A 12,244-nucleotide genomic window follows, 5' to 3' on the forward strand; every position below is an offset into this window, starting at 1 on the left:
TCAAGATCTAGAGTACATTAAGAGAAGAAACAGACTTTGTTTGATCTCATGTAAGGAAGGTCTTTCTATCAATTAAGAATTCTTGGACAGTGGAATGGGTTAAGTGACAAAGTAGAAGACTCCTTGTTTCTTTAGGAAGAAATTGGATGACTTTCTGTTAAGGTTATTGTAAAGAAGATTCCTGAATTGTCTGGAAGATTAGACAAGTTAACCCCTGTGGTCCTTTCCAATTCTAATATTCTGAGTAATTGAATAAAACAGCCATCCACTAAATAAAAAGTAAAATGAAAGAAACAAAAACCACTAAGTAAAAATTAAAATGAAAGAAACAGAATTTAGCACTTGGCTATAACATTTCTTCCTTTATGCCCCTAGAGAAAAGTTCCTTTGAACTCATACAGGAGATATTTCTTCATTAAAGCTAGCCATGATTTCCCTTCTTGGTTTTACTCTCCCCATCTACTGTTAATAGCTCCAGACTAGGATGAGTAATGGAGCAGAAGGGACTGGAGATCACTTATTTGACTACATGTAAAGAATTTTTTTTAATTCCACAGGTAATCTAGTTATTGAAAGTAAACCAACCCCTGGTTATACACCTAATGTTGTAGTTGGACAAGTTCCTCCAGGCACAAACCACATAAGTAAAACACCTGGACAGATTAACCTGGCTCAGCTCCGCCTCCAGCACATGCAGCAGCAAGTGTACGCCCAGAAACACCAGCAGTTACAACAGATGAGGATGCAACAGCCACCAGCAGGAGCAGCAACTACAACAACACCACCCCAGCAACATCCTAGACAAGCAGCCCCGCAAATGTTGCAGCAGCAGGCAAGTACTGGAAATGGCTTTCCCTCTGGGAAATTGATAATGTAGATGATAGCTCTCTGGATCTAAAGGCCTGCGTGCTGGTGTGTGTTTCCTTTTTGGAAACTGGATCTCTCCCTGTTTCTCCCAGGCTAGAAGTGGTATGGCCACTCATGAGCCTAAACCCTATTAGTTGCTCAGCACAGCATCTCTGCTCCAGTGACCTGGACCACTTTGCCACTTTTTAAACATCATGATACCTCTCCCCTCCCTTTCAGGGGCTCACTGTCTTGGTGGTATTTAGGCTTAGTGGTATTATTTAATGGTTTTAGGCAATTGCAACTCAGAACCCCCAAGCTCAAGTAATCTACCATCTTCAGTCTTCTCAGGAATAGAGATTGTATGTGTGTGCCCAGATGCCCAGCTTATAGTGTATTTAAGGTGGAAGAATTTGCCATGTAGAGAATATTAGGCTGAGTCTTGGATCAAAGAAGAAAGTTCCTCTTTCTAGAAGGAAAGAGGTTGGGGGAGGGGAAGAGAGAATTTTGGGGGGGGAAAGTCTGAAAAACAAAAATTTGCTTTTTTTCTCTGTGCCTCCTTCCTCCCATTGAGAAAGAACAAATGTAAGGAAGATCTTTCTATCTGTTAAGAATTCTCTGACAATGTAATAGGTTATATGACAGAGCACACACACACGCACAAATCTACATTGGTCATATAAAAATTTTATTTTTCTCATTTTGTATTATTAGTCTTTTACTTTTCTGTCAAGAGGTGGGTATCATGTTTTATCATTAGTCCTCTGGAATCATGGGTGGTCATTATGCTGGTCAGCATTCCTAAGTCTTTTAGAATTGTTTGATTTTATTATATGCATTTTTTATAAATAGAAATAAAATTGTGTAAATTTAGTTCTGCTAATTTCATTTTGCATCAGTTCATTCAGGTCTTCTCAGATTCTTTTGAAACCATCCCTTTTGTCATTACAGCATAATGGTATTCCATCACAACTGTATACCATAACTCCTTCAACTATTCCCCAGGTGATGGGTACCCTCTCAGTTTCCAGTTCTTTGCCACTGCAGAATGTGCTGGTATAAATGTTTTATGTATCTTTAGAGTTTGTTTTGCTTAGGAATAATTCCTCCCTTAATCTACCCTCTGTCTGTCTCCTCACCTTTCCCTCTTATTTCTCTGTTGAGTGAAGTTTCTCTCTTTCTCTCTCTCTCTCTCTCTCTCTCTCTCTCTCTCTCTCTCTCTCTCTCACACACACACACACACACACACACACACACACACACACACACACACGCGCGCGCGCGCGCGCGCGCGCTAGTAAATGTAAAGTGTCTGAGGCTGGATTTGAACTCAGGTGAAATGTATTTCTCTACCCACCTGTGTTTATGTGTGTACTCTTTCCTCCTTTGACAAGTTCAGATCCTTGAGATTCAAATGTTACCTGCTCCCTTCCCCTACTCTTTCCCCCTTGTTTGTATGGACTTCTACTTTTGCTCTCCACTTATATTAGATAATTTTCCATTCTTCTTTTAAGAGCATCAAGGCATAACAGAACTACCCCCAAGCCTTCTGTCTAATTATACTTCCTCCAAGACCCCTAATAATAACAGGGTTCGGTGTGCATATGTCATCTCCCAGTATTAGAATTTAAATAGTTTATACTTGTTTAGTCCTTTACAGTTGTTTTACATTTTTGTACTTCAAAATGTCTGCACAGCTGTTTGTTTTTTTTTTTATTAAGTCAGAAATGCTTAAAAGTCCTTTGTTTCGTTAAAGATAAGTTTTTTCCCCCTCCATAGGATTATACTCGCTTTCCAGGGTAAGCTAGTCTTGGTTGAAGACTTATATCCTATGCCTTTTTGGGTTATTGTATTCTAAGTTTTCTGCTTCTTTTGAGTGGTGGCTTCTAAGTCCTGTGTGATTCTGACTGTGGTTCCTTGATACTTGGGTTCTTTCTGGTTGCTTTTAATGCTTTGTTTTTTCCCTTGACTAGAACCTCTGGATTTTAGCTATCATGTTCCTGGGAGCTTTCATTTTGAGATTTTCATTTATTTATTTATTTATTTTGGTGAGGCAGTTGGGGTTAAGTGACTTGCCCACGGTCACACAGCTAGGACATGTCAAGTGTTTGGTCTGAGGCTGGATTTTAACTCAGGTCCTGCTGACTTCAGGGCCGGTGCTCTATCCACTGTGCCACCTAGCTGCCCCCCATTTTGAGATTTCTTACAGGAGGTAACTGATGGATTCTTTCTATTTCTACTAACATTTTAAGAGATCTGGGCAGTTTTCTCTTACAACTTCTTGAAATATGGTAGGCTTTTTCTTTTTTGATTATGACTTTTTACTTAGACACATCCTTTGGTTATCTCTCAATTATCTGTCTACTTTTTTCCCACTATGAAATACCTTATATATTCTTCTATTTTTTCAGTCTTTTGAATTTGTTTTAATATTTCATGTTGTCCAGCAGAGTCATCATCCATTCTAATTTTCAGGGAGTTCGTTGCTTGGGCAAAATTTTGTACCATTTGTATCAAGCTATTAATTGTCTTTCTAACTATTTCTCCCACATCTTTCCTTTCTTTTCTAATTTTCTCTTCTGGCACTCTCATTTATAAAATCAGTTGTATGCTTTTCTTTCTGGCTTTTCCTTCATCTCTTCCAGGAATTCTATTCAAATACTTGTGCCCAGACTATGTTTTTCTTTCTGGCTTTGCTTTTAGATGTTTTAGAACCATTTTCTTCTTCTGGGTTTGTTTCTTGGGCATTCCTTTCACCTTTTTATGGTGAGATTTTTTTTTCTAATTTTTTTTGCTTATTCTTCCTGCCTACTTCCTAACTTTGGACTTTGTGTCCTTTAGATTCCTGCTCCTCTTTTCCTAGGGATTTTGAGTGTTGTGTTATTCCGGATCCCCAGATTTCTCAGTCAGGGGACCTGCAAGCTTTTAGCGCTCCCAAAGTTGTCTGGTGCAGAGCGAAGTATGATCTCACTGCTCTCCTAGTCCAAGTTCTGTAAGTTCCTGACCTGAATTTAGGGCTAAGCAATACACCTTTGGGCTTGCTGTGCTTAGAGTTGCAGTAGACTGCTGCTGGACTCAGTCATTATCAACCATTTGATAAGCTTTCCTGGTTCAGAGTGACAGAAGTATAGGCTTCCCTTTGGTCTGAGCTTCCTGTTCTGGTTATTCCTCTCCAAGCTTCAGTTAGGGCTAGGAGCTGGAAGTGAGACTCTGCTCTTCTCCTGGAGCCAGAGCCACACGACTCCTGGGGTTTTTGTTTGTTAACTTGTTCCTTGCTTGGCACACAGCCTTGGGCCCTTGATGGGTCTTCACCCCAGTGTACTACTTCTAGGTGCAGGCCAGTCTACTATGGTTCTGTGACCAGGAACTGGGCATGAGTGACAAAGCTGCCAATTGGCACCTTTCAGCATCCTGCATGAAATTGACATGCCCAGAAATAGCTCAGACCCCTATGCTCGCTTAGGTGCGCAGCTGTGGTCCTTCTTCAGGTCCCAAGAGCTCCAGCCCAGCCCTAGGCATAGTGTTCATAGACTTCTCTCTGTCTCCCTATTTCTTCCCAGGAGGGTGTGGTTAAGGACAGCTGGCTATAATCCTTCCTGCTGATCTGCTGCCTTTGAGATGTTGGCTTTTAAAAGTACAAGATACCAATGTGGTTTAGAAGCTAAATTAATTCACTAAAACCCTCACTGCCTAAAAGTTCAGAAGCCTGTCAAGATTCAGCTCAAGTATACCATATTGTACTCAGAGATTCCCGAACTTATTTGGCCTACTGCCCTCTTAAAAAAAAAAAAGTTTCCTCAGCGCTGGTGTGCGCAACACCTCCTCCCCCCGTTGGTTAGGCTAAACCTTATTTTTATTCAGTGCCCCCCAATTGCACTTGAGGCTATCGTCTCCCCCACTACTGCTCACTTGGGGAACCTATGCTCTATGTCAGGCCTACACAACTTGTGGCCTCATAGCCCTTGGACTTCTTGCAGTATTACTGCCCAAGGATTTCAGGTGGCCTTTGAAAAATGTAGAGGAAAACATCCTTTGTATATAAAGGAAATCCTCTGGCTGCTGCAAGTTGTGTAGGCCTACACAAAGCATCTATCATTTACACTATTTGACCACCCCTCTCCCACACCCCGTCGCTTTATATCTCATTTGTATATGTTCATGTGTGTGCCTCCGCCAGTAGAATTTAAGCTACTTGAGGACTACTTTCACTTTGTATGTATTTTCCCAGTACCTGACGTGATTCCTACAATATATTAGACATTAATAAATGTGTGTTTATTGGATGATTGCTACAACAGATCCACTTATTACAAAATGAATTATTCTAATGTTTTAAAAGGGCTATAAAACTAGGGTGTGATTTCTACCCTCAGTCTGTGCCAGGATATTCTTCCTGATTTTGTTAAAAACCCATTTTCCTCTCCCAGATCAGAACTGTATGTTAAAATACAGGGACTTATAGACACTTTCTTTTTCTGACAGCCGCCACGATTAATCAGTGTGCAGACAATGCAGAGGGGAAACATGAACTGTGGGGCTTTCCAAGCCCACCAGATGAGGATGGCTCAGAATGCTGCTCGAATACCTGGGATACCCCGGCATAGTGGACCTCAGTATTCCATGATGCAGCCTCACCTCCAAAGACAAGTATGTCTAGTATTATAGTTATGACTTTGTCTGTAGCACTAAAAGGCTTTTATTTTTATAGAACAGTCTCATTTTAAACCAATAAACTAATTTTGCAGTTGATCTATATGTTAAATAACTTTTCTTCTTTAGGGACATTATAACAATTTAATTCTTCAAGTAAATGTTTTTATTTGAAAATAAAAATAATTTGTTTCTCATAGGTGCTATGTGCATTAGGTTTAATTCTATAGCAGTGAGATTAACTTACATGGCATATAGAATTAATCTCTTTTTCATCTATGACCTTACATTTCCTTCTCTGAGCTGCCTTCTCAGAATAGCCCCACCTAGATTTTAGAACTTCCATCTAGTGGCCACCTTCTAAAAGTTGAATTTGCAGATGAGTTACTGATCTGCCACAATGCAAGAAAGTGTCCCACCTGAGAGTTTTCTAAACTGATAAAATCACAAATCCAGAGCACCCTCCTCCCAAAAAAGAGGAAAAAAAACATCTGATTGCCCCAACAGTCACTGCTGCATGTTAGAATTTTTATGTTTATAACTTGAATTAAAATGGATTATTAAATGTTCAGTTCAGTAGTAATGGTGGTGTCTTTCTTCCTAACAGCATTCTAACCCAGGACATGCCGGGCCTTTTCCTGTTGTGTCTGTACATAATACCACAATCAACCCAACCAGTCCCACTACAGCCACCATGGCAAATGCTAATCGTGGTCCTACCAGCCCTTCTGTTACAGCAATAGAGCTTATTCCCTCTGTAACCAATCCAGAGAATTTACCATCCCTTCCAGACATCCCACCAATACAGGTTTGTACTCGAATTAATGAAGTTTTTAGTAGTTGAATGAATCATTTAATATCAATAGAATTCAGGTCTTTAGATTTCCCTTATTCCAGTTAAGTGACATTCTTGTGTCTATATATGAATATATAAATCAGAAATATTAGCAATGTCACCTCATTGTTCCCTTTGATCATTTTTTATACTCACAAGCAGATGTCCAAGGTACAAGTCATACCTTTGCAGAAATTAATTAGTAGCTTGAGAGAAAGGTAAACTATAAAGACAGTCCAGCTCTTCCAATCTTAGGCCAGGCCCCAAGGGACCCACCTTAGTGGAAGAGCAGCATAACACGCCCAGAGTGGAGCCAAAGTTGTTATCTTTAATTACAAAAATGTATTAAATAATTACCTCTTTTGTTCAAAGCACAGCCTGCTTTGCACAAGAAAAAAGAAAGAAGACAACGGCTAGGCCTGGTGTGAAAGTAAGAGGAGACTCTAAAACCAGGGATCAGCAGTACAAAATCTGAGGCCCCACTGAGGGAGGAGAGTAAATAGGGGGGGAAATTGCCTGAATATTTATTAGATGGATTCAGTTCAATAAATAATATATCAAGTGCTGTCTGAGTGCAAGGCACTGTACTTACACTGGAGGAACTGAAAATATTCAGCTAAAACATTGTTTCCACATGGAATTAGTTAATCTCTTAAGGGGACAAAACGTGCACAGATGACAGTAGTTTGCACTAAAGAGTTTTAAAGCTGTGCATAGTGTCTTGAAGAGAGCAGAGGGACTTTATACCAACTTTGTTAGAGAGATTAGGAGAGGCTCATAGAAAAAGATCCTTGGTGGACTTGGTAAGGATGGGTAGCAATTCAGTAGTGAAAGAGAGTATAAAGGAAAACCTTGCTTTCATAGTCAGCTGAATGAGCAAAGAAAGACGTGAAAACTGAAGAGCAAATGGTACATTTAAAGGACAGAAAATAGTCTAGTCTGACTGAAGCAGAGAGTAGTAACATGAGGGAGACTAGAAGGGTGAGGTGGTGCCCCAGGGCCTTGAATGCTCAGTACAGTACTTTGAGCTTTCATCTGGCCAGTACAGAGTTGTTGGTGGTTTTAACCAGAGAGAACAGCATCACTGCATCTATGCCTGAAAAAGACTACCTGCAGTAGAGTTGTGGTATTTCTATGAGATAACTGTGTAAAGCATTCTGCAGACTTGGTTCTATTTATTTTATAAATGTGGTTATTCTGGCACTAGTGTGGAGCATGTCTGGAAGGGGCAGAGAATAGGGGCTGTGGCAGCCTGTTGTCTTGGTCACACACTCCTGTACTCTCTGTTGTTAGGGTGGCTTTGACTTGCGGAATTCTGAATCACAGTAGGGCTAAAGCAAACCGAGTGGCCACACTGTTTGGCACCAATTAAATTCCATTTCAGTAAATTCTTAAACGCCTACTATATGCCAGGCATTGTGCTAAGTGCACCAGTATGGGAATTTGGGAGGGGCCACCAGGAGGCCTGAAAAGACAACAAGTTGGCCGGGGTTAGAAACAGCCAGGTAAAAGCTTATGAGATGGAATTAATAGAACTTGATTAATGATTGAATGTGTGGTGGGAAAAGAGGCAATGATGACAACAACAACAATAATAATAATGGTTGGCATTTATGTAGCACCTTAAGATCTGCAAAGTGCTTTACATACGTCATCTCATTTAATCCCTGTAATAACCCTGGAGGGTACACATTAAGGCAGAATTATCTCCATTTTATATCTGTGGAAAGTGAGTCTCAGAGAACTTAAGTGCTTTGCCCAAGGTCTTGTAACAGTTAAATGTCTGAGTTAATTTTCAAATTCAGGACTCTTCTGATGCCCAGATCAAGTTTTTTTTTTTTCTCCTTCCAGTTATGCTTCAAGCATAAGATAGCCACAGAATCATGAACATGGGAGAAAGTATAAATAGACTGAAATCAATAGCAGCTGCCAGGTTTAGGAGGAAAGATGATAGCTTGGTTCTATACATGTTGAGTTTTGGGTGGAGATGGCCTGAAAGGCAGAAAGATACAGGTCTGTAGTTCATGAACAGACTTGATGCTGAAGGTAAACATCTTTGTGAAGTTGGCAATTGAAGCCATGGGAGTAAATGACATTGCCAGGAAAGGTAGTGTAGAAAGAGATGAAAGACTCTTAGGGCATAGCTGCATTAAAATATCGTGAAAAGGATACTAAACCATCAAAGAAATAGAGAAAAGGTAGTTAGATAAATGGGAAAAGAATTAGGTTCTAGAGCCCCTCCAATCAAGATAAGAAAAAACTGGTAAGAGAGGAATAGTCACTCCCATCAGAAGCTGCTGAGGGCTCATGAGGGAAAAACCATTGAATTTGTTGATTATGTGTTTGATGACTTTTGATGGCACAGTTTCAGTAGTTGAGGAGAGAAAGCCAAGGAGTAGGTACTGAGAAAATTGAGGCAACAAATGTAGATCACCATTTTAAAAAGTATATTAGTAGTCAAGTAGAAGAAAGAGGTGGGACTGTGGCAGAAAGGGATAGCAGGGCCTAATTAGGTAAGGCTTTTTTTAATTATTATTATTATTATTATTATTATTATTATTATTATTATTATGTAAATTTTTAGCACTATCACCTTTATTTTACAAATGCATTCTCTCCCTTCCTTAATAGCTAGAAATAAAAAGAGAGAAAAAGTAGTTTAGCAGAACTTTCCAGCATATCAGAAAAGAGTTTATTTTAGTTTTATATTTTCCAGACCCAGTCCTGAAAGGAAACAAGGGGAAGTGCTGGTGAAACTTTTTTGGACTTGAGAAAACCCAAGTATTTCTAGATTGTAGTGAGGTATTGGCAGTGCTGGTCCTAGAAGAGGCAGGAGCTAAGAGGACCAAGCAGTATGGAACACGGTTGATGTCAGGAAGCAATAGGCATATTTTGTCACACGAAATGGTTGGGGAGAGTTGAGAGAGCTTATGTTTTGACCTTGGTCTGTAAGCAGAAAGAATAAAAAAGTTGGAACAATTATGAGGAATGGAATAGGGAGTTTATAACAGCACCAGTAATCTCAGCTGAGGTTTATTTATATAGATAAAACACATGACTTGGCTGTTGGTGATATCAGTTCAACAATTTGAACTTTTTTTTAAGAGCTTAGTGTATGTATGTCTGGGATTACTGAGTGGGGAAAAAAAGCCATATAGAAAAATAAAACATCTATGCATGAATTATCTGTTTTGATTATTATTTGCATTGAATTTTAATCCTAAGGCAACTTGCCCATCACTTAGTATACTTATGCCTTTCACATAATCCTCCCTGTTCATACTCAGAGAAAGAGTGAATTTTCATAGTAGCCTAATAAAACAATTAAGAAGATAAGACCATAAAATAAAAATCATAATTCTATTCCAGAGCCAAATACAACTTTTGGGTTACCCATCCATATGTTTATTATTGCTTCCCCTTCATTACTTCAAACAGTCAAGTTCCTCAAGTAGAAAAGACATGAAATTTAACTCTATGTTTAAATAGACTGGAGAGTCTCTATAGACTCTTGGTATAACAACTTAAGACTCAGAAACTCTCATTTCTCACTACACTGATGATATCACAAATCCTAAATGAAAAATGCATAAATGGAAAAGTACATAGTATGATGAATATAAGATTTACCTTGAGGTTAAGAAGAACTGGTTCAAGTTCTCCCTTTCACCATGCTATTTCTGTGGCCCATGGACTAGTCATTTGGGCCTCTCAGTGCCAAAGGGAAGACTGTTAAGTTATAGGCATGTTTCTTATCCCTATAGAGATAAATAGTTTCCTCCAAACTAAGAAAATACATACTTAAACACATGGAACAGAGAAAATAGGTCCTAGACTCCTTTATCTAATCAGGGAAAGTGTTTTGAAAGATTTTTACTCTGGATTATTACTTGAAGCTGAAAGGGAATTTTTTTGGCCAGCAAAATATTTTTATTTGTTATTAAATGTTTAATAAACAACAAACAAACCTAACTGATTAGCCTTTTATAAGATAGAATCTTCCAGAAATTAACAAGGAAATGCTTTTGTTCTTAGTTGCCCCCCTGCCACCTCCCTGAAGCACCTTTAGCCCCCTTTTCCATCCTCTTTGCTTTCTTTACTTTTTAAATAGTTACTGACATTTTATGCATAGTTATAGTTCTGCTTTCACTCTGCATCACTTTATATAGGTCTTTTTATATTTCCTTGTAAATTTCATACTCAGCATTTTTTTTCCTGTCACCATTTTATTCCATTACATTAATGGGCCATAATTTATTCAGCCATTCTTCAGTTGTTAGATTTATATTCATTTGTTTTTCCTATTACATGTGGAGCACTTACGAATATTTTTGCTCAGACAGGTTCCTATTTTTCCTTTTTTATGATTTTTTAAAATAAACTATTCCATTTTTGAGCCATCCTCCCATATGGGAGAGAGTGGAGATAAAGAGGCTGTGGAATTAAAGAGAAAAGGCAGGAATGATCAGGTTGGCTCCATATCGTTCCTGCAGTTGGAGTTATTAAAATATAAATAGCCTTCTAAAAATAATTTAGTTGAATCGCAAGGAACAGAACCATGAGTTACTATGAGAAGCTAAAATGGTTTGGGACATGCATGTGTCCCTAACTTTTTTTCCTTTTTCCAATTGGATTTTATTTTATTTTCAGGTCTGAATTCTCTCCCTCTCACCTCCCTCTTTTCCCCCACCCCCAATGAGAAAGCAAGAAAACAAAACCCGTTACAAACACGTATAGCCACAAATTCCCGTATTGGCCATGTCAAAAACAAAACAAAACATAAGCCTCAGTCTGCACTCTGAGTCCATCACCTCTCTAACTGGAGGTGGGTAGCATGTTTCATCATGAGTCCTCTGGAATTATAGTTGGTCATTGTGTTGATTATAGTACCTAAGTCTTTCAAAGTTGTTATCCTTACAATATTGTTGTTGTATAAATTATTCTCCTGGTTCGTCTCACTTCACTTTGCATCAGTTCATACAAGTCTTCCCAGTTTTCTCTGAAACCATCCCCTTCTTCATTTCTTAGAGCATAAGAGTATTCCATAACACTCATATACCATAACTTGTTCAGCCATTCTTCAGTTGATAGGTGCTTCCTCGGTTTTCAGCTTTTTGCCACCACAAAAAGAATTGCTATAAATATTTTTGTACATATGGGTCCTTTTACTCTTTTAAAAAATCTCTTTGGAATATATAGACCTCGTAGCAGAACCTCTGGTTCAAAGGGTATGCACAGTTGAATTATTTTGAGACATAATTCCAAATTGTTCTCCAGAATGGCCGGACTAGTTCCCAGTTCCACTGACAGTGCATTAATGTACCTGTTTTCCCACAGCCTGCAGGAGGAAATGTAACAAATGGAAATAAGGAAGCCATTTCAGGCATAAGAAGGACTGAGTTAGCTTGAGAGCAGATGAAACAGTGATTTTAAAAATGAAGAGCATGCAGTGAGTCAGACAAGAAATCATTGTTATCCAGCAGTTTTTAAACATGGTAAAAGTCTGCTCTTAAATGGTGATATATTCCCTTTGAAAAACTAGTGTGATAAATAGAAAATTAATGGAGTAAACTAAATGGGGTGTGTTTTGATGTTTAACTTTTGCCTGTGGAAGAATTTAATATGTTTAGTTTTCATTGTAGCTGTTAAGTGAATAATGGAGAGTGTCTTTTTAAATTGGTTTTCACATTGCCTCACTAATGAAAATAATGTCTTATTAGTCACATTGGGCCTTTCAAGTGATTGGGTTTTTTTCTTGTGTACTTATGATGTCATCTTTGTAGGGAACTCCAGGTGAGGAGCTTTCTTTGGGGATGCAGATTAGCATCTTCTCTGGGAAGTTAAGTTAACCTGGGAGGTTAAGGGACTTAGACCCAGGTCCAGTCTATGACTCTGAGACTAATTCTGGTGAGC

General features: G+C 38.7%; 1 protein-coding gene across 2 annotated transcripts in view; it reads left to right on the top strand.

The window, feature by feature from the left end:
- The window catches only part of TRIM33 (tripartite motif containing 33), a 160,660-nt gene that overhangs the window by 123,064 nt on the left and 25,352 nt on the right, over nucleotides 1-12,244 (top strand). For both annotated transcript variants that reach the window (XM_021002238.2, XM_021002244.2), the window contains exons 9-11: nucleotides 558-832; nucleotides 5,329-5,493; nucleotides 6,104-6,304. In XM_021002238.2, coding sequence (XP_020857897.1) covers nucleotides 558-832; nucleotides 5,329-5,493; nucleotides 6,104-6,304 — 641 coding nt within the window. The remainder of the gene's footprint in view (nucleotides 1-557; nucleotides 833-5,328; nucleotides 5,494-6,103; nucleotides 6,305-12,244) is intronic.

This window comes from Phascolarctos cinereus, unplaced genomic scaffold (genome assembly GCF_003287225.1).
Source record: "Phascolarctos cinereus isolate Bilbo 61053 unplaced genomic scaffold, phaCin_HiC Scaffold_5;HRSCAF=322, whole genome shotgun sequence".
Taxonomy (NCBI): domain Eukaryota; kingdom Metazoa; phylum Chordata; class Mammalia; order Diprotodontia; family Phascolarctidae; genus Phascolarctos; species Phascolarctos cinereus.